Consider the following 22,808-nt stretch of genomic DNA (forward strand, 5'->3'; position numbering starts at 1 on the left):
CTGTGCTGTTGCGTTTCCGCTACTATAGATTTTGCACACTATTTTTACGCCGAAGTCGTTTGCGCGCGAAGCGCGCCGTACATACGGAATGTAACAGCTTAGTAACGCCACTCTGTGTTCCTGATAAAAAACCTACTGTCCAGCATCAAGTAGCTCATCGCCCCATGATGCTTTCCCTCTAGTTAATAGTAAACACGCGCATGCAGCGCATGATGCACGTTGCAACAACCGTGCATGCAAGTCGGCGCGCGCACACCTCAGTCGGGTTCAGTAAAAGAACACACGTGCGTTTGCGTTAGCTGCCGCGAGGTTGCATCGAGGCTGATTCATGGCAACACTTCGCTGCGATGTGCTGTTTGAAAATTCTTCACGCGGTTCGATGTTGGCGGCCGCTGATTTGGGCGCCACGTTGCTGGCTGCAATTTGGTGGCGACGCCAAGGCTAGCAGACGACAAGGCCTGCACTCGACCATTCGTTTTGGAAGTAGGCAGCACTTGAACTGCTGGAACTGGCGCTGCACGCTCGCGGTACCGCTGCGGAACTTTACAGAACTGGTGCAGGGAGTGCTAAAGTCACTGGAACTCTGATTTCCAGTGACTTTAGGGAGTGCAGGCGAATCGAACGGACCTTAAGGTTTTCGATGGCTGCCAGTTCAAGTGACCATGACGCGAATTCCTGTCAGGGGCTAACCATTACCCCTGAACAGGGGGTAATGGGCTAACTTGCTGGCAGCCAGCGGGCTGCCCGAGCGTGGAAAATCGAAGAGGCCCGTTTTTTTTTTGTTGTTCACAAAATTTATAAAACGCCTAACTTCGAAAATAAAACTTTGTGTCTCATAAAAAGAACATATAATTTATTAAAATTATTTAGTAATATTTTTTTGGTGCACTGTTATTTTGGAAACACGTTTATTCGAAACTGCGGCATATTGGAGTCCACTAGTCAAAGCGCGTGTTTGAAGTAGTAGCGGTGCCTGCAGCTTCGGTGTGCTAGTGTGAACTAGATGCGCTGGGCATGCCTGTTTTTCGTGTGAGGCAATATTTTTCACTGTGCAATCTTTCACTTTGTGAGCTGTCGTCGTTGGCACGTTTATAGGTCGAACGTTTGGCTGAAAATCTCTGTGTGAAAGAAAATATTGCAGACATGCTTGGTCGGCGTTTTCTGGTCTTGTACGGAAGCCAGACGGGCACCGCTCGGGATGTCGCCGAAAGAATCGGTAGGCAAGCGAGACGGTACAGATTTAGCGTCTCTGTCTTGGCTATGGACGATTATCCGGTTACCGAGCTAATCAAGGAAAAGTTAGTTGTGTTCGTCTGCGCTACTACAGGGCAAGGCGAGGAGCCCGACAATATGAAGTGTTTCTGGTCGTTTTTGCTGCGAAAGAGCCTGCCACTGAATTCGCTGCAGGCAATGAGACAATGTGTGATCGGGCTGGGGGACTCGTCGTACTTGAAGTTCAATTTCACTGCGAAACGCCTGTATAGACGTCTGGGTCAATTAGGCGCCCAGTGCTTGCTGGACCCTCTGTATGCCGATGAGCAACACGAACTTGGAGTAGACGGAATGCTGGATCCGTGGCTGGTAGAATTCTGGAAGATTGTTATGGACCTGTACCCGCTTCCCAACGGGTGCCTGCCTGTCAGTGAAGAAATCCTACCGGCGCCGAAGTACGCAGTCAACTGCGACACGGCTTCTGTAGTCACTCCTCGTCCTAGCAGTGAGAAGTTGTTCAACGCCACTGTGGTTTGCAATCAGCGTGTTACCAGCCCCGACCACTTTCAGGACGTGCGACTGATTAAACTGAATATTGAAGGTTGGTTTTTTTCTTACTGTCCTTTCCTACTGGCGGTTTTATTTTTGAGAGGAATCCCATGAGGCGTCTTCACAGTCTGAAGCAAAGAAAAAATGAGGCTGATACCCTGAGCAGTAAACTATGTGATGATAACACTAGTTAAGCAGGCATTATGTTAAATCTCTTATCGTTAATGAATTGAAAGCATGAGGTGGAGCATATTTAACTTCCATAAAAATTTTCAGAGCAGATAAGGAATCACTAATATGACAGCTTGTTACAGAAAGCTTTACGTGAGGTTATTTATGAACACCTTTGCGTTCTGCAACTTGATTTTGTTATTATTTGTGGCTTGGCCTGAAATGCTTCCGTTTGTTTACAGCTTTCAACTGTGTTAGCAGAGCTACTTTGACATGCAGAGTTGCTCATGCACTGTGAAGTCAGATGTGAGAAATTCGGAATGAGTTGAACTTGTCATTAGACGAAAAATTGTACAGTGGCTTGTGATTAGCTCACTTTATAAAGACTGCCCTCAGTATAGTGGGCAACTAAGGGGTTGATGGCTAACACTTTCCGAGGATGTTTAGTTAAAAGGGTTGTGTAGTGAAGTAAGACGATGTTGGGCTAGTCGGTTTATAGTGAATGCCAAAGAAACTGCGCAAAGACGACGGGACAAGAAGAGGCACAAAGCACAGAAAAACACGTGTGTGTTTTGTGTGTGCGTCTTTGTGCTACCTCTTGTCCCGTCAACCTCGCGCAGTTTTTTTGGCATTCACTGTGTAGTGAGTAGCAGAGTTTGATCATTTTCTTGTTTTTCATTGCCTCATAGGTTCTGGGATGACCTTCGAGCCTGGTGATGTGGTGGTTGTCTACCCAGAGAATTGTGAAGAAGATATCTATGAGTTTTTCAGGCTGTTCAGTTTGAAGGCTGACATGCACATTTCAGTTGCACCAATGGAAGAGGGCGCGCCATTGCCACATTTCTTAGCAGCACCATTTTCACTTGACAGGTGTGTGCGAAAGTACTTCGACCTCACATATATTCCAAAGAGGTGAGACCCTACCTTTTGTTCTAGTATACTTGTTTACTACCTTAACGTGCACATGCTAGAGACACTGAGGAGGGTGGCTGGGCTGTCCCCTGCCTAGGGGGCCGGGGGGGGGGGTGGCAAGGTGGCACCTTTGGAGGCAGGAGGGTTCACACGCCATTGTTTGGGGGGAGTGATGCTCGTGCTGCTAAAGAAGTAAACTGACAACCTGTTGCCACTATATTCATGCATTTTGCTAGGAACCCTGCATGCCAGCTTGTGAATTTCTCCCCTTGCTGTGACAGATGTACAAAAAAAGTGCAGATTGAGAAGAGTATATTTCTTGCATTAACTGAAGACTGCTGCCAACATGCTTCATTTATAAATAAACATACATGGTAAATGCACTTGTGAAGTGAAAGGTGTTTAATTTCATGAGGCCTTTTCCACACTGGTTTTTCGGGAATCCAGACTGAATGCATATTTAGCACACAGTTTTGTACAGAGTTCACTGCACTCCAGATAATAAAGGAGATAAGCTTATATGTGATATATAGTCCTATTTCAAAGTAGTCTTTGTTTTAGTGCACTAATTCAACCAGAGGTGCAAATTTATGCTTTAACATCTGTCAGAATATTTGGACAGTCTTAAAGCTCTCAAGTTTGCATAATGAAATTTCTTTAACTTGTGTTTAACTGCAAAACAGCAGCCCTTGACTGAATTCATTTGCAAACCATTTACAAGCACCATAATGTATAGTATTTTAATATTCCAGACCGTTTCTTTGTCCCTTACCTCTTGCCTAGGTCCTTTTTTGAGCTCTTCTGGCACTTTGGTGGCAGTGACCTCGAGAAGGAGCGCCTTCGAGAGTTCAGCACCACTGGCGGTCAGGAAGACCTTGTGGAATATGCCATCAGGCCACGACGAACTGTGTTGGAGGTGTTTACTGACTTCCCTCATACCACAGCTAATGTGCCACTAGCCTACCTCTTCGATTTGATTCCACCCATCCGTCCACGCTACTTCTCAATTGCGAACTCGTTGCGCTGCCACCCGGGCCAAATCCACATTCTGGCAGCCATTGTGAACTTCCGTACCAAACTGAAGAAGCCACGCAGGTAATGTGAACAGATGGAATAAGAGTGCCCTTTGAGTCATTGCTAGACATGAGTGGCTGGCAATGCAAGTAAAAGCTTCCTTTGCACTCGTGCGCGCCTACAGTTGCATGGTGGAGCATGCATACGCTGTGTGTAAAAAGGGCTCACGGCTGGAACAAAAGCATTGCAAGGCCCAGGAATGCAGGCCATGAGTTTATTTGAAGCTCTGCACTTTGGATGAGGGGATGCGGTTTTCGGTTGTGCATGAGTTCCCTTCATAGCCTTCAAGTAAGCCTTCTAACATACAAAACAAAAACGTGACAGGACAAACTGTAGCAGTGGCTTCTTTAAAGGCTGCTGAGGACAGGTGGACAATGTCCTTTATCGATAGGTTACTGTGTTTTAATGACGGAGAGCAGGGACGCCGGAAGTATATTTTCAGTGGTGGAGGCTCAAACAAGCTTTTTTACTTTTTTGTTTATGTATCAAGGTTTTTCATATATTACAATCGAGAGAGAACAATTACCTGCATGAGAAAAATTATTTCCTTATGCAGTGTTTCTTTGATCGCTGGATGGCGCATACTATACAAGCATTAACAAGAAAAAAAATTGCAAAATGAATTTTCAGTGCGCACATATTTATTTACATTTCAAAAATTTACAGGCATTTGTGCATGAACAAAACCATAACATAAAACAACAGTTTAAATACCTCAATACAAGCAAATGCGCTACAGTACATGTATACAGTTACCAATAATGCACGCAAGCAGCAGACATTTCGGACAGATGTGATCTTTCTAGGGGCTTAGGCAGGTCCAAAAGTTGCTGCTCGCTCTGCTGTTCTGCTCACAAACTTCCTGATGACGTCGTCTAAACTTAGGAGCGCCATTCTTTCTTTGTGTATACGCAAAATCAAAAGTGCGATAACCTCTTTTGAGTCGCTCGGTTGCGCAATTATGTTTTGATTCTGCACAGAGCACTAAAAGAGCGTTCCCCAGAAGCGACCGATGCTGGTTTGGAAAACAGAAGCTGAACATACCTCACGACCTGAACCATCAACTCACGAATGTCTTGCGATTCCCTTTGTAGGATCTCCAAACTGCTCAGAGTTGTGGTAGAATCAGCACCGCTTAGAAGAGTTGATAATAGCATAAACTGCGCCGAGAGTCTGCACAAGTCATAATAGACTGCATGCACTCCCAAAGTCGCCTCTAGTGCATTTGCTGTATGCCGACTGCCTCCAGCGGCGCTGGTTAAGATGTCTTATAGTTTTACGAGCTGTTTCATGCCCGGCTGCTCAAAACGCTGTTTTGTTTCACTTATGATTCGGTCGGCATTAGCGAAATACTCCTTGCGCAGCGTGGCCTTAACGTCAAATGCAACTGGCTGAACAGGTCTATCAGTCGTCTCGTATCTCACAGGAGGCTTTGTCGGCCTTGACATACGAGGTTCCTTCAGGCCTAGGTGCGCTGCTGTTGTGCTCGTGTGCTGCCACAGCTTCTCAAACGCAGTTTCAGAGCGCAACTGGGAGATCGCCTCGCAGAGAGCCTATGCTGCCTTTTTTGCACCTGCTGCGCAATATGTTGAGCTCTGGAGAGCCCTTGCTAATTCATCACAAGGCCCAAGATGGCTACGGAAATGTGGATACCTAACAATGTTTCAAATTTCTGCAAAAGCAGATCGTAACCTCTAAATGTAGCCTTGCTGCTTTTGGTCACTTAACCTGGTGTCTGCAAGAGCTCCTTCAGTGTCTCTTGGACACTGGTGTAATTCTCAACGAATCTTTGCATCGACTTGACTCTAACGGTCCATCGTGTCAGGCAAAGCAGCAGTAAGATACTTGGCCTTGATCCACTCTCAGCTGACTCGCGTCCTGTGCAGGGAGGAAGCGGTACTGGCCCACTCTGTCTCTTGCTTTGCAGCAGACGGCGCGGTTTTCGGCGAGCTGTCTTTGTGAACCACCACTTGGTCACAGCGTCACAGCTGCTGGTTGCAGTTGTTGGATTTGGTACGCAGATGAGCCGGCACAACGTGGGCACCGATGCAGTGCTGCATGTTAACTGAAAAAAAATTATCGCTGTGGCATATGGTATAGTATGTGCATTGAGGATACCTGATTATGATGTATGAGATAACCTCACATTTTCATGTCCCTACTCGGTGGTTTCGCTAGCTATGGTGTTAGGCTGCTGAGCCCAAGGATGTTGGATCGAGTCCCGGCCATGGTGGCCACATCTCGGAGGAGAGCAACTGCAAAAGCGCTCATGGGCTGTGTGTTGTACGCTCACATTGTACCCATTTGACCAGGATTAATACGGAGTCCTTCACTATGGCTTCTCTTATAGCCCATGCGCACTTTGAGTCATAATACCATCCTTTCAGATTTAAATAATCTATATACATGGGTTTCAGTAGAGTTAGTTCTTGGGCTAGTTGGTATTGTTGATTGAAGTTCATAGTTCTTCAGCGCAACGGCACGTTTTTAGCCAAGGAAAAGAAGACAGAAGACAGAAAAGAAGAAGGACGAACAGGGACGAACACAGCGCTGACTTACAACTGTTTATTCAGAGTCGCACACACAGCTTAAATACTCTCAGACCAGCGCAGGCGCACACCGTAAAAGAACCAAAAAAAGGGAAAAAAAATAGGAAAAACAATCTCATCATATCTTTATCGCAGAAACTTTGACAGGAACGCCTTTTCTGTATTATACAGAATGACTGAGGTATCGCTGACACACTCTGACCCAGCTTTTTTAATATAGTATGCCTCTATCGTTTCACGGGTTGTTTTTAATTTGCTTCTGCTTAGAATCCTCACTGCCGAAAACATCGGTGTGCAATCTTTGCAAGTTGCGCAGTGCTCAACAAGGTTAGCACCTTCCCTATTCCTTAAATCTCTTTCGTGTTCCCTGAGACGGTCGTTGACGCAGCGCCCCGTTTGCCCTGTGTAGGACTTGCCACACGTCAAGGGAATTTCGTACACAACGCCTGTGGCGCATTCCGCAAAGCGGTTCCCGTGCCTCTTTTTACACCCAGGTTTCTTGTCATCACCTGTGATGCGTCGGGCCAACTGGCCTAGCTTCCGAGGGGCTGAAAAGACCAACGGCACATTGTGCCGGTTTGCCACCTTTTTGAGGCCATGAGATAGTTTGTGCACGTAGGGCATCACTGCAGGTTTTACTTTAGCCCGCGGGGGTGTTATTGCCTCCTTCCGAGTTCCGGGCTTCAACTTCTTCAATAACGCTTCTGCAACAGCGACTACTACCGAGTCAGGGAAGCCGGCGGCCTCAAGCCTAGCCAATTGGTTCTCAAAACTATCTTGCATATCATGCACACAGGATTTTAAGAGTGCAGATTCTAAGCAGAGTTTTGCGATCCCTCTCTTCACAATCTTTGAATGGGATGAACTATAAGGCAAAAGTTCTTTTTGTGCTCTGGGCAAGTAAGACCAGCACACGTGCTTATTCATAAACCTTAATCTCACATCCAAGAACTGCAGGCTGTTTTCAACCGGGAGCTCATACGTGAAAGTGAGCCCCCTTCCATGCTTTTTGAAGTCATGCAGTACACTCATAAGCGTATCCTCATTGGGAATGGCACAATGCTTGTCTAAAACAATTAAAAAGTCATCCACATAACGAAACACTTTTCGAACACAGTCAATCTTAGATTGCTTAAAATGATAGTTCAAATGGCGATCAATGCATGCTAAAAAAATATCACATAAAACCGGGGCGACGCATGACCCAATGCATATCCCCTTCTTTTGCAGATAAAACTCCTTGTCAAAGGCGATAAACGTACTACACAAATAAAATTCTAAAAGCGCTAAAAAGTTATCTACAGTCATCCCCGACACATTTTGAAATTGAACGGTTCCGTTATCGTCAATACATTCCTTGACAGCAGCAAACAGTTCTTGATGCGGAACAGAATAGAAAAGGTCGTCAACATCAACCGAAAAGGCGTATCTTACATCTTGGTTCTCCTTTAGGAAATTAATTACATCCATAGAACTCCTCGCCAAAAATGGATCATTTATCTTGAGGCCATTCAACACTTTTTGAAGGAATCTGCTGACATGATTTTGCCATGTTCCCCTTTCACTTACAATTGTACGAAGGGGGGCATCAGGTTTATGGGTCTTCACACTAAAAAGCACCTGTAACCCGCCACTTTCACATGGATGTGTGCGAAGGTTCCCGACTGGTTTATGGAACAATTCCCAGTTGATTCCAGCTTTTACCAAATGAAAACCAGTTTGAGCAGTTAGGATTTTTCCCCTAGAATTCGACTAATCACATTTTAAATGCGAACTGTGCGTTTGTTTCATTCCGGAAATTTATTGTATGGCAAATAAGGTTTCATATACATACGTCAACTTAGGGTCTGTGTATAGCAGTGGTCCAAGGAGAGGGCTGAGTCAGGCTGGTTGGTTTATGTTGAACGGTATGACGAAACAGCGCTGACGGATGGGACGGAAGAGGAGACATACACATGCGCTAGTGTCTGGTGTCTGTTTCCTCTTCCGGCCCGTCCGTCAGCACTGCTTTGTCGTACCGTTCAGCTGTGGTTAATAGTCATCTGACTATATGGTTTGCTTCTGAGTCTTGAATTGAAACTTTAACATCTCTAAAGACCAAAATAAATGGTGAGGGTGAGGGTCTTCTTCACATTGCTCAGATTGCTTCAATTCCCCCTCCACAACATGGCTCAAGCACGAACCATGCCATGTGGACTGTCAAGGGTTTTTAAATGGGATATCTATGCTCAATATTTCCAGTTGTGGATAAGCACGCACTGCAAAACAATGTTGCTGGAATATGAATTGTGTTTTGACGAAGAATATATTTGCCTGAAAATAAGACAGAGCCAAGGCAATAAAGAAAACAAGCACCATGGCTTCTCTGTTCCATACTAGTCCACCGCTGTGGTTAATGATGACCTGTAGCGCTATCAGTACTTGCATTTAACCTGCATGTCTAACAAATTTCTATTTTAAAAGGAGCAAGATTAAGCAGGCATACTCAACAATAATAATAATGTAAGCACAGATAGAGCGGTACATATCTAAATAAGCCCTCAAAAATGCTGGAACTGTCCACGGAGGTTGACAAACGGTGTCGGTCTTCTTTGGTCACAGTACAACCTTCTGCCAAGCTCCCTGAAGGTCGACACCCAAGGCCCTTCCTAAGCGCTTCTTTATATATAGCCACTACTTTTCCAGTAACGTTCTGCGTATGCGCAAAGCCTCCTCGTCCGCCAATCTTTACGACTGAATTTTTGAATAGGAGAGGAGTTCGCTGAACGTGCTTTTCCACGACATTCCCTCGATGCGACAAACTACTATACAATAATGGACCATTTGGAAAAATCTGTAAGTCAGCTTTCCGCAAGGCTTGTATTCCAACCAAAAGTTTCCGTTCCGTGACGACACTCGAATTCTTTGTGCAGTCGGGTTCCCCCTTCTGTGTAGCTTCTGGAATATAGTCATTTGACTTCAAGATGGCCCCGTGAGAGGGGGGACTGCTGTCAACGTCCTGTAGCACCGCAGTAGAGGTTAGGCAGGAAATGCAAGGAAACGGGCTTTGCTTCCTTGACGGCAGGAGTAATCTACCTCATACAGGGACTCTGCTCATACTAAACTTTCTTAGAATTTTCTGCTGAACAAGTTAGACTCACCCCGCACTGTGGCGCCAATTTCCTCCCTTCACCCGTCCGTACCCCTAGCCTGAACAATGAACAGCCTAACAGCCCACCAGCCACTTCACGACGACAAAGACCGGTCTCCCCCTTTTCTTGCACAACTGTCACATATATTAAGGAGCCTAAATTAAATTTTAAAGGAAAAAGGTGTGAAGAAGACGACACGAATTAACCGAAGAATAAAGAAGAGGAAGAAGAAGGATTCGGTGAGGTGGAGGGAGATGATTGGTGGAGAAGCATTTGGTGAGGTGGAGAGAGATGATTGGTGGAGAAGAGAAGAAGACGACAACAAGGCATACGTGGACTTATACCCCTGTCACACGGACACTGTAAAGGTACTTTGAACTAATGCTTCATTACTCTAAGGACGAACGCGCGCTGCCACACAGACGCGCCAAAGGACACCTAGCTCAAAGGAGCTTCGAAACAAGGCAGCTCGAGTTCGTCCTTTGAGGCTTCAAGGGAGTACTCTCTCTCCCAGCGAGTTAACAGCATAAATAAATTTAGAAAAGAAACGTTCAATTTTCATTTTATAAATTCACTCCATAAGATTAGTAATTCATAAGATTAAGGGAACAACCGAGGAACGAAGCTGAGCCTGAGCCAGACTGAGCGAGTTGGGCTCAGTGTGGCCAGCACTGTGATGTTATGCTCTGTACTTGGAAAATCATGTCATTATTGCAGTTAAAACTACGTTGCTTTAACATAATACGGTTATAAAACTAATTTACCAAAAAAAATGTGACATTTCTGTATTTACATGTGCAGTGAGGTTTGCAATTTTAATAACGCTTTTCGCCGATGAGGGCGCTAAAAAATTCTTGCGAAGGTCGTTCCGCGACCGTGTAGCACGGACGAACTCCCTTGAAGTAGTGCTCCTTTGTGAGCGTAAAGGAGCATTAGTTCAAAGTGCCTTTAGCGTGCCCGTGTGACAGGGGTATAACACCGAGGCTATAAAAGGGCGAGTGAGAGCGAGGCCCCGGGGGGGGGGGGGGGGGGGGGGGGGAACAGCAGAGAAGCGGAGGCTCCGGCAGGTCAGGGACACATCGGCTATAAGAGAGCGACGCTGGCTACTGCTCCGGTGAGCTCGCGTTCTATGACATTGCATCGTGGACTTCCTGCCGTGCCTGAGCCTGTTCCGGGGAGTCAGCAGAGGACGCTACCACCTGCTACAGCCAGGGGTGTCTCCAGCGCTGTTTCCACCCATCCGGGTGGTGTCCCCAACGCCAACAACCCCAGCATCATCTCCACGGGCGCTTGCACCTGGAGCTTGTACGACGCAGCCAGCGACGCCAGCCAAAGCGCGTTGAACGCCGCCAGCGACGCCAGCCCAAGCACGGCGAATGTCACCTCGACGCCGCCTACTGGATCCATACAACGCCGCAGCCACACCGAACCAACCGTGACCACGAACGCCGACCGCTAATAGTAGAACACTAGTAGTAGACGCTAGTAGCAATGTGCCCAGGTTGTGTGTATTTATAGTCTTTGTGTTTTGTGTTAGTTTTGTTAGTTTTGTGTTCTAGTGTGTGTGCCACGTAGGGTGTATTAAATGTGCGTTTGTGTGGGTACACCCGTCGCCTGGTCCATTCTTTCAGTCCGAGTGTTCTCCGGAGAGATCCGTGACAACCACGCTAAGTGATGATGCATCCGGCTCACAAAGACGACGTTGAATGGGACTCCCGGAAACTTTCCCTTCGCATACGTTAATGGACTTAGCCACTTTTTAACAAAGGAAAAGCGAAGCCAGCTCCCTGCTTCTCCTGCTACTGCGAATTGGTACCTGCGCCAGAGTGTTTTTATTGTTAAAGGGACTCTCTCAGATTTTTTTCGTTAGCAAATTCTGATAGTTCGGCATTTCATGGCTTTGTTGCTGCCTGTCCGGGAGCAAAAGATGCATTTGTTTCAAAGAAATTTGGATTCGAAGTTGAAAAGGTTTTTCCCGCCGCTCCGATTCAAACTCGAGAACTCTTAAGTCATCACGGAGAACTCTTATGACGTCATAGGACGGAGTGACGTGAAACATGACGTAAACGCAGACTGCGTGATTTCTGGTAGCTAGCGGTGCGGTCTAGCAGCTGCCGAAATTAAAGCTACCACCGCCGCACGTTGAATGCATGTATCGGGGGTCGCTGACATCGCTTTGTTTACGTTTGCTCCGGCGTCTTGCCAGCGTTACGATGGATTCCGTTCCCGAACACGACGACGTAGTTCTCGCAAAAACTCCAGCCTGCATTTCAGCTACCTCAGCCCCACAGAGCGTGCGATGCTTTTGAGGGAGCACGGTTAGGTTAGGCGCTGGCGGGTCGTTTCCCCCTTCCTCAGTGAGTAGCCGTTGCAAACTAAATGTCATAACCCCAGTGGGGGGAGTTGCGAGGGGCCAAGACAAGGTTGGCGCGTTGCACCCATCGGAGGCTGGCCGGGGCTTTGGGGCCAACAGATAGTGATTCCTTGAACGGCGCGGAAGGGCAAGTTATTTATTTTTTTGCCACAATAAACGGGTGGGTGCTCAAGGGCGGTCGCATTTAAAGTTGGCGTCTTGAAACTAAGGCCGGCGCACGACGCTTCAGCGGCTTCCGCTAGATCCAACGGGTCCACTGGATCGGGCTCTCTCGGCAACTTGCATATGCCTTCAGATGTGTACTGTGAATGGATTAAATTAGCCAAGAGCTCGAAAAGAACAGCTCCGCCCAACTGCCGAAGCTGTTGAATTACGTCAACACGCACCTCGCCGCGGAGCCGGATCAGTCTGGCCGGGCCAGCGGCGGCTGGCGCACTCGGTGCGAAATAGAGACATGCTCCAAGTCTCCGCCAGTGCGGTCATAGTGCGCCGAAGCCGCCGAACGCGTCGGCGGTCAAACGCAGTAGGAGTATAGTGGGTCTCGCTTTGGCCGACATGACGTCGCCGTGCAGCGTGCACGCTCGCATTATGCCGGAGCATAAGCGCGCCTTAACAGAGCCTGCGCTTAACCGCTAACCAATGTATTCGATGGCGGCATCTATGGGAGCCACTGAAACCCCCGCTCACTCACTGAATAAAAAAAAATCCTGTGCTGAGGCTCGAAATCGAACCAGGGCCTTTGCTGTGTAAGGCGGAGACGCTACCGCTCCGCCACGACGTCTCAGGGTAAATTTACCAATAAAGGCGCATCTAGTGAATGCTCTCTTCCGATGCAGAAATCTCCGCGCTTTCGCAACGTATATCCTGGCCTAACAGAGCTAGGTCATCAGCAATTTTCCTTAACTGCCTTGTACCATGGCTCCCGTCTTTAATAAACGATTTCCATTAAGTAGTTTGAAGTTGACTGGCACAGCCGGGAAGGTTTCGCCGGGCGAGCGTGCGAAGACACAAGTGCTCTTTATACTGCGAACTGCCTTGTACGATCACCGACCATCGTGCCATCATGTTTTTCATCGACCGTGACGATCATCTGACAAGCCTTAACAGGCTCCTTCAAAGGTTAACCAGCACTTGAAGCGGCACTTGGAGTTCCTCTGCTGTTCGGCGCTTGTAAATCGAGGCGCGTCAAAAACAAAACCATGGGGCACGCAAAGCTCATAGGCGCGAAGTGCCATAATAAATCGAAACTCTCCTGGCCGCCTGTAGCGCCACCAAGCATCAGTTTTCTTTGCTTCTAATATTCAGGTTGTCTTTAGCCTGCCTTCCTTGTGTGATAAAAGTGCACTATCCGTTTTAAAACAAAACTTACTTTAATATTGAACCACGCTACCTTCCTTTGTCAGCCTGAGATTTGCGATACCATGTAGGAAGGAAAATTCCTCCAAGGTGGTGTCTCTTGTCCTATGACATCGCCACGCTTGTACTTGCGAGATTTTCCTGTGGTGGCGATACCTGTATTTTAGTTCTTGCTCTTTTCTGCGTTACAAGAGGTTTGTTTTCAGTAAGAGCGGCGTTTTTGTGATCAGGAGCTGGTATTCTATCGATACAAACCACCTTCAATTTCTCCGCAGTGTCCCTTTAAAATTGCCGTTCTATGAAATTCAAAATGAGGGCTAGCACTCTAATTCATGCTTGCTCCAGAGACTTGGGGATGTCTTAAACGTGTAGTTTCCTACTGGGACGTCATGGGAACGTGGAGGCCGTAAGTTAGGTTACAGCAGAAAAAATGTAAACAAGGCAAGAATTCAGGTGGGGGAGGGGCTGAGCCCTCTCATGAGATTACTTGGGGGGGGTCTCTGGCCCCCCTGCCACCCCTGTTTCGGCGTACCTGACAGAGAGGCTACTTCTACTGAAAATGGAGCTGCTTCATGCTAGAAAGGGTCAAAAAATGAAATATTGTTATCATTGCCACGGGCCATTTCTGCAAGTAGACTACAATGACAGCAGTATTGCTTTTTGCTCTTGGATCTCCAAGGCTGGGCTACATCGCCATTCATTCTCTCAATGGTGATCACTGAATCTTTTTCAATCTCAATTGACATCATGAATTTGAGTTGAGTTATGAAAGAAAAAGATGGGGGGGGGGAGTGACTTGAGTCTAGCTTTTCAGATGGTGCGATAGCATTAATGCGTGGTCAGCAGCTCCACTTGATCACCCAATCATGTGCTCTCCCTATGTGACCAGATCACATGACACAGCAGCTGTCACATGACACAAGCATACAGTCATTCAAGTACTCACCCCTCACCGACAAGCACTTTGCTACTTGCTTAATCACTACTTACTTAGTGCCTCTACTCAACCACATACTCATTAGCATACATTTTGTAAGCTACCACATTATGTGAAAGACTATGCGGCATGAACATAAAACCACGCTTTAACTAAGTCGTAAACTAAGCCTAGGGGTAGCTTGTCTGGCTTGCAATGCAAGGGTCAGGGGTTCGATTCCTTTGTAATTCCCCCTGTTTTCTTTTAATTGCAATTCATTTACTTTATATAGTTTCATTTTGTAACATTTGAGTCATATTGAGACCTTGTAATCACAATTTATGTAATGCTTTAATCAATTTTTGATCCTGCTGCTCTACGTGCGACGTCAAACATTTTCGAGCGATCCAGAGTTTCACAACTCAACGCCAGATGTCACTGACAGGATGCCACATTTTCTTCTGAGCAGGAGCCTTACAGCTATCACTTTAAAGTTCAATTTTCAATGTAGTTTTTGCAGCAATAAATTCATATTTTGCTGCCGGAAAAACATCAACATAGTTGCAAAGGGCCAAGCAATTGATTTTTACTAGGAACAGAAATTGTGTGGAGTTTATTCAGTGTCCCTTAAATATGTAAAAAATATGTGCGATCTGTTTTTGTGCTTTCATATTAGCAAAAACATTTTCTTCTGTTGTGTAGCAGTTGCATATCCTAGGAAAGTGGGCTCTGCAGTGTTCAATTTAAACCACCACTCTGATTTTATACCATTAGAATTGTACAGTAGAACATGGCCCTCTCTTGGGTCTGGTTTGCTTTGCAGTACCAAGAGTGAGAAACAGACTGCCTTTTCTTGTTGCCTTGTCTATATCAAAAACTCTTAGTTTTTTATTTAAAGCTGTGACGTTGCACATTTTTTGGTAGATATTGCCTTGGCTACTTAAACCAAAAATCTGGGGCAGTGGCACAAGGCATGTATGGATTACATGGAAAGCTTCACAACGAAGGATTTTTAACATTATTTTTTTGACGAGACAATTTTAATGCCCCAAAATCCAGCTAAGCTCAGTTTGAGGCTTAACAGGGCCATAGTAAAAAGTGGTCAATGGGGAGGAACCAGTGTGCCTTGGGCATTCAAATTACAGTGCACATGGAAATCATAGAGGCCTAATAACTATCTCACTGTTCAGGGGCCTCTGCACCAGATTCTTGGCCAACCTCGAGCCCACCAGGCAGCCAAGCGTGACTGTTACTACCAGGAAGGGCAGCCTTGGGATGCCCCCTGATGACGTGCCTGCCATCATGGTGGGACCAGGAACAGGCTGTGCCCCATTCTGTGGCATAATCCAGGATCGTGCCCAACGGGGGATTAACAGGAACCTCCTGTTCTTTGGCTGTCGCAGTGCAAAGAACGATTTCTTTTTTGAGAAGGAGTGGACACAGCTTGGGGCCAATGGACTGCTTGACTTGGTGACTGCCTTCTCAAGAGACCAGGACCACAAAATGTAAGTTGCCATAGATCTTTTAGCTAGTTGTTGTCCTTTGTTTCGTACTGTGCAAATTGTCTTTAATGGAATGGCAAGAAAATAAACTATGGATGTTGAAATAAACTGGTTGAAGTTGAAGTTAAAAGCACAGTAATGGAGCACAAGGGCTCCTGCACTTTTCCTACCCTTTCTCTTTGTTGCGGTTGCTTTTAGTGGGAAAGCACTCATACGCTCAACAACACTGACCAAGAATCTTGTGACCATACGTACGCTCGTATGTACGATCTTGTGCCGTTGCGTAGCAACCAGAGTTACTCGGGTAAGTTCGGAGGAGCGTCGCGCGGTTCTTCACAAAGAACAACATGCCTTGCACAATCCCTACTGGTGGCCGTGATAGAAGTAGCCACCTGCTAGTGCAGTGGCGCATCTCTCAGCCGCTGCGCCACTGCACTGGTAGTCTTACGAGGACTCGCCGCTATCTATGAATGTTAAGTAGGGAATGAACTATGCTGCATATATGGGCATTAACTCTCTCAAGATATTATGTCATACCCTTAAGGCAGAGCTTTAGTGCCCCCTCCAATCGAAGAATGAACACCTGCTTTCGCACGTCTACTCAGTTCAACTGTGTTAAACGCCTACCAATTAATTTTTTTTTTTCATATGATTTCGCTTGTAAGATGGCAGTTCAGTAGAGAAATATCTATCCCCGTGGAAAGCTCTATGTATCAAAATAGGGTCTTTCAAGTTGTATGCTAACATCGGCTGAAATTTTCAGCTTTTGTAGCATGTGCTCAATTTTGCTGAAAAGTAAAGCTAATGCTGTTATTAAAATTTAATTTTCTGGTGGGATGACCATGCTTCTTTTTCTTTTTTCTGGCTGGAGTGCGGCTACGCTCTTTGCATGCTCTGTTTATTTTCTTGCAGCCATAGCTGTATACGGAACTTTCCCTGGAGAACTAAGTGGTGTCTGCATCTAGCTCTGCACTGTAGTATATACGTCATAACCAAAAACTGTCACATTTTCCTGCTGAGCAGTGAGAAAGCTACCCTTATAGGCTGAGCTGTGGGTGCTTTTGAAAATATACTTTATATGATAATGTGTGAAACAGGTGGGCTTCGGAGAAGGCAGTTTTGAAGGAGAGAGGAAGGGGGGTACTTATTGCAGTACAGCTATTGCTGCCACCTCCCCTTACGAGAAAGCCAAAGGCCTCAGAGTTTCTTTAACAGATGTTCACGTTTTCTATTACAGTAAGTCTTGGAATAGATGGTACAATTGACTCTCGGCTATTCAAATTCAAAATCTCTTAGAAATATCGGAAGTCGAAGAGTTGAAGGCAGCCTTTTTTAATGCACCTGATATTGGCGGGCCTATACAGCCAGTTTGAATAAACCTTAAAATCGAATAAACAAGAATCCACTGTGTTTGCTTGCCTCTAGTTATCTCACATGTACAATGCATGACTTCAAAGCTTGGTTTCTTTCACATTTTTTGCATACTAAGCCTAGTTACTATGTGGAAGATGCGTGGCATTGCTTTTTGGGATATTATTGTAGCTTTTAGTTTACATCAGGATTATTTATTTTATTGACAATGCCAGGAAACTGTGGGATTCTCTGGTTTTCACTAAAGTCACATTTGAATAGGAATAGTGAGGCACCATGTTTTTCCTGCTGATGTTCCTCTAGTGTTGTGGTTTGGGCTCGTTGGTCTTGTTGCATGGCTAGAGGAAGCAGTGCAAAAAGACAAGGATAAACACAGAAGCTAACAGGACAGGCACCAAACCAACAACTTATTGGGAGCAACAAGCAGGTTTATAAATGCAAGCCAGGACCCACGTGACACAAGAAAACCATTAACAGCACAAAAGAGAATGAAATCTTCATATAAAAACACCATCTATCAAGAGCCTATCAAATATTTGGCACATGTACAGCAAGAATTCAACGCTCAACAGACCCGGTGAGCTGAAACCATGATTGAAACCACATTGAAAAGTGGCAAAATTAAAAGTGTGAGCCAGAGCAGTGTCAAAAACGAAATGTAAAGTCAAAAGTAAAAGTTAACGAACTAAAACATATCATAAAGTCAAAGGTAAACGATTACAGAAGCAAAACATTTCTAAAAAGGATAACAGAACAGAAAAGGATACCAGTAAGCTGAGTCAGAACTGTTCAATCATAGCAACAAATGCGAGGCAGTTTTAACCAAAGCTAGTAAAAAAAAAAGGAATAACAGAGAAGCAAAGTCAGTACGTGAACGTTAAAGCTGTGTCAAAATTAACATCGTTCTGGGAAACCATATTCCTTGTCAATGAGTAAAAGTCAGGCGCCTGTCCTTTTAACTTCTTTGTTTGTCCTCGTCTTTTCACGCTGCTTCCTCTAGCCAAGTTCCTCTGTAGTGCTCAAAATGTTACCAGCCTGTCATGTCCGAACTGCTGCCTAGTGTAGAGTTCTTGCAGTGTGAGCTGGTTGTTCAGGAAGGCGCTGAGTTATCATTTGTGCTCTACTGCTGTGTTCATTGTTCGTCCCAGTTAAGGTGAACAGCTAAAAATGTTACAGAATCACTGTTAAACGTACATTTTGTGTGCGTGGAATTGGCTGAAAGTGTTAAACAGTGAGTCCTTGCCTTTTCAGATACGTCCAGCATCAAATTGCGGAGCATGAAGACAAGGTTTGGCAGCTGCTGTGCGATGGTGGAGTGCTCTACATTGCTGGCAACGCAAAGGACATGGTGCCCAGCGTGCGTGATGCCTTCAAGGCTGTTGTCAAGAAGTCTGGCTCCCTTACTGATGAGAGTGCTGAGGAATTGTTAAAAAATCTTGAAAAATCTAGACGACTCCAAATAGAAGCCTGGTCTTAGCAGACATTCTGTTGTGTCTTGTAAGGTACTATCGCGCTCAATATGACTTGCAACACGCGAGTGTGTGGCCGCATCGCTTTCCGGATGCACAGTGGTGCCTACAAGTGGTGCGCTTGAAAAAGAAGTGGAAAGGATTCTGCTGTTCCAGCAGTCAGTCGCACAGCAGTCAGCCACATCCTCCGCGTCATCTGCTGAATGCAATCTGAGAGCTTCATTGCTCACAGGCATCGGCACTTTTATTTTTCCGCAGGAATGCTTTCGCACTGATGACCATGATGCATCTAAAGTTTGCCAAAGTGCGCTCCAGGAGTGAGCAGTCCACAAAAAGAGCTGCAATGAATTTAGCCACAAAAAAAACGTCACTGTATTAACACTTTTATTTGCCCTGAGAAAACATAAAAAAGAAAGGAGGCATAATGAGGACCTTTGTTTTCAAGAGAAAATAAGGAAAATGGAGTCATTCAGTAGCGTGTCATACCTTCACGGACCCTGATGACTTCTCGTATCCTCGAAGGAAGGGATGCGTGTAGAGCTTCAATGTAGGTCGTGTCTGCTCAAATGGCGTTCCACGCTGCTTCGACGGCAACCCACAAGTGGTCGCAAGATGCACTGTGCAGTCCTTGCTTGGGCAGGGTGATTTTTTATGGTGCCCTATACATGTTCAATAATATTCAAGTCTGCACCCTTAGGAATCCATTGAAGCTGGGGAACACCTCTTCTAACAATGTCTTCACCTGCCTTACTGTGTGGATGGGGGATAGGTCTTGCCTGAAAAGAAAATTGCCATCTGGAAACGGGCCGTCCAAAACATATGGAATCATAGTGTAGTCTAGAATCTCGCAGTACTTTTCGCAGGTCAGGGTGCCTTTAATTTAGAGCAGTGGGCCCAGTCATTCCGTCGACACAGCTCCCCATACGTTGACAGCAGTCCTGTTGCTTAAATTCACATCTTGAATATATTCAGCGTCGTAGCGACAGTTGTCAGGACGCCACACATGCCGTGCCTGGTCCCAGACAGTGGGGAAGGTTGACTTGTCTGAAAAAGGTGACTGTCTTCCACTCGTCAACGCTCCAGCTACTGTGCTCATTGGCGAACTGGAGATGGGCTGCTTTGTTTTGTGTTGTCAATCTTGGCTTCTGCACGGCTACTCGGCTCTTTAGACCGACTCCTGCTAGCCGTCTTTTCACGGTTGCTATTAACGCAGAAACTCCTGCAGCATCGGAGAACTGTTGCGCTGAGCTGAACGGGTGTAGCACAGGCTGCCGCGATCAAAACTTCGTCTTCTGTCTTTGTAGTCGCCCGTGGCCGCCGGTCATGTGGAGGATCTGAAATGCGGCCTTCTTCCCAGTAGGCTTGCACGATGCGGTTTGCAGTGTGTCAGTGTGTGTTGACCGGCCCGTCATCTCTGCAATCCTGCACTGAGAATATGCCCTTATGGAAAGTTCCCCGATCTGTACGCATTCGCTTTGCGGGAGCCTAGACATATTTGCAGCAGCGAATCACGGAGCTTCTCCGAAAGCGGCACAAATTATCATGACCGCTATAGTCATATTGTGATCGACGTGGAATATGGACCGCAGTTTTTATCGGTGAAATAAGGTGATAACAAAAAGAACTAAACAAGATGCGAGATGCACCTTGCATTGTTATGCAATCATCGTCAGCAGGTGTCGGCGACGCGATAACGCTATGGTATTGCCAAGACTAGACGCCGAGGAGAATGTTGACTGCTAGATCAGCGAAATTCTTTCCCTTTTGTTTCAAGCGTGCCGCTTTTCGGCCCCACCATGCTTCCAGGAAGCTCTGTGGCCACGCTGCTTGGTGTTGCAAGTCATATTGAGTGCAATAGTACCTGTATGTCCAACCTTTGTTCGTAAAGTTCCGAGACTGAGTTCATTAAAAAAAATGCGTTTAACATTGAAATAATTTGTGCAGCACCCCTTCGAAATAGTCTCTGTTGCAGTCTATACGCAGCTTCCAACGCTTCTTCAGGTCTTGAAAACAGTTGGAAAACGCTTCTTTTGGCAGGTGTGTCAGCGCCTTTGTCATGGCATCTTGAATTGCCTCCACGCTCCCCATCCAAGGACCTTTTAGGGCTCTTTTCACTTGACGAAACAAAAACAAATCGCATGGGGAGAAGTCAGGCGAGGATGGTGGATGGAGAAGTACAGTAATGATGTGCTGGGCGACAAATTTTTTCACGCTGAGAGCAGTGTGCGGCCTTGCGTTATCGTGAGGAAGACTCCATTGTCCAGGTGCCCATAAGGCAGGGCGACGGTGTCGCAGTGCATCACGCACGTGTTGGAGCAAGCGGATATAAAACTCCTGATTCACCATCTGCCCTTTTGGGACGAACTCGTGGTGTATGAGACCGCTGGAATCGAAAAGAAACTATCAGCATCGTCTTTGTTTTGGTCTTCTGTCGCTGCACCTTTCTCGACGCAGGAGAGCTTGTGGACCACCATTCGGCACTATGCCTCTTTGTTTGAGATTCGTATTGAAAACACCATGTTTCGTCTCCAGCAATGATACTGTCGACGAATGTAGCATCCTTCTCTGCCTCGGAGAGCAAATCAGCGCTACTGATGACCCTCATTGATGACTGCAGCAATATCCGGTATTAAGTTGCTCCGAACCTGTTCTGCTAGATCGGCTACCTTTCTCGAGACAGTGGTGCGATGAGGAAGGACGTCCTCAACCTGAACATTGCCATGGCGAGCTCCAATGCAGATTAACTGCATTGATTAACTTTTGAGCCACTTTTGCAAAGCCACTGCCACTATGTCAAATGGGCGCATATCTCTGGCACATAAATGTGCTAAAGCTGCAGTTAACTTTTCCTTTGCAGATGCTGGAATCTGAACTTGACATTGATGGCTTAAGAAAAGAAGTAATGGTGCTTGCGTTCGCAGCGCTGTTCTTACATCGGTTCCTCTGCAGATGCGATGTTCCCATTTTAGAAGACTTGTAAGCAAAGAAAGTCCTGCACACCTTTCACTGCACATGTCACACTGGCGAATCAGTTGCACAGTCAACTAGGATGACAAACTTATCGCATACAGCGCTTTATGCATCAGGTTTGACAATAAGCTTAGAGCATCAGGTTGAAATGCTATTTTTTAGGTTTTCAGCACTATACTTCTCCATGATACAAGCCTGACTGCTTGAAGCTCACGGCGAAAGGAACAATAAAGTTTTCTTGCACACACAGGTTGTTCGCCTCTCTTCTTGGAGGTACACGGACTTGGCGGAAGACAGTGGCACACAGACTCTGAGACGATGAGCAGACGACACACGCAGAAACAGAGAGACTGGACTTTATATACGACTCGAACACGATACAGTTACACAAATACAGATAAAGAACTCAAGATGCACAAACTATCGAACTCGGCGCTCGCTCTTTCACGACTCTTTGTGAGCCGGAGCTTGCCTACTCCGCCATATGAAGCCTAACTAAAAAAACCCCTAACAACTCGCGCTCTCATGGCTTTCCGTAAGCACTCGAACACGATACAGTTACACAAATACAGATAAAGAACTCAAGATGCACAAACTAACAAACTATCGAACTCGGCGCTCGCTCTTTCACGACTCTTTGTGAGCCGGAGCTTGCCTACTCCGCCATACGAAGCCTAACTAAAAAAACCCCTAACAACTCGCGCTCTCATGGCTTTCCGTAAGCTGGGGTCGCCTACTTCGCTATACGAAACCTAAAAAAAAACCCCTTACAATATTCGCTCTCACGACATTCAGTAAGCCGGGGTTGTTTACTCCGCTCTACGAAGCCTGACAAAAACCGAACTGAAGCATACAATGCGCCCTTTTATAACCAGGTCCAAAATTTCTCGAACGGTGGCGGCACTTGGAGAGGAGGTCGGCGCCGCAGCGCGCGCACAGCTACGTCACTCTCTCCCTGCCTTCTAGGCAGAGCTCGAACTCTAGAAGCTAGCTACCGTCGCCGCGCGCTGCCTCGCCAAGGTCGCCGGGAGAGGAGTGCCCGAACCGTGCGCTGGGATGGTCGCGCGGGCGCGCATGTCTTCCAGTTCGTTTGAGATCTTTCTCTTCCTTCGTCGGGCTGATCAGCTGATCCGCTTTTCTCGAGGCAAGTAAATATTAATCTCAATATAAAGCCAGTTTCCTCTCGAGACCAGTAGATCCCTTCTGACGACCGGCTACTTGATTTTAATAGCAACGATATGTTCAGTTGAGC

The 22,808-nt window shown here is 46.3% G+C and overlaps 1 protein-coding gene across 2 annotated transcripts; it reads left to right on the forward strand.

Moving 5' to 3' along the window:
* Positions 1-939: 939 nt before the first annotated feature.
* On the forward strand, positions 940-18,723 carry LOC144103835 (NADPH-dependent diflavin oxidoreductase 1-like). Of its 2 annotated transcripts, none has more exons than XM_077636535.1 (5): positions 940-1,813; positions 2,622-2,844; positions 3,628-3,939; positions 15,435-15,749; positions 18,369-18,723. In XM_077636535.1, the coding sequence occupies exons 1-5, from the start codon at positions 1,144-1,146 to the stop codon at positions 18,592-18,594; spliced, it is 1,746 nt and encodes a 581-aa protein (XP_077492661.1). In that variant the 5' UTR covers positions 940-1,143; the 3' UTR covers positions 18,595-18,723. The 2 variants fall into 2 exon arrangements, with proteins under 2 accessions (XP_077492661.1, XP_077492662.1); XM_077636536.1 differs by having other exon boundaries at positions 1,008-1,813; positions 2,622-2,802.
* Positions 18,724-22,808: the final 4,085 nt, after the last annotated feature.

Source organism: Amblyomma americanum, chromosome 9 (assembly GCF_052857255.1).
Source record: "Amblyomma americanum isolate KBUSLIRL-KWMA chromosome 9, ASM5285725v1, whole genome shotgun sequence".
NCBI classification, from domain to species: domain Eukaryota; kingdom Metazoa; phylum Arthropoda; class Arachnida; order Ixodida; family Ixodidae; genus Amblyomma; species Amblyomma americanum.

Coding starts and splice junctions, on each gene's coding strand:
- LOC144103835 (XM_077636535.1), top strand. CDS start 1,144: ATGCTTGGTCGGCGTTTTCTGGTCTTGTACGGAAGCCAGACGGGCACC. Junction 1,814..2,621: donor GATTAAACTGAATATTGAAG/GTTGGTTTTTTT, acceptor ATTGCCTCATAG/GTTCTGGGATGACCTTCGAG. Junction 2,845..3,627: donor CTCACATATATTCCAAAGAG/GTGAGACCCTAC, acceptor CCTCTTGCCTAG/GTCCTTTTTTGAGCTCTTCT.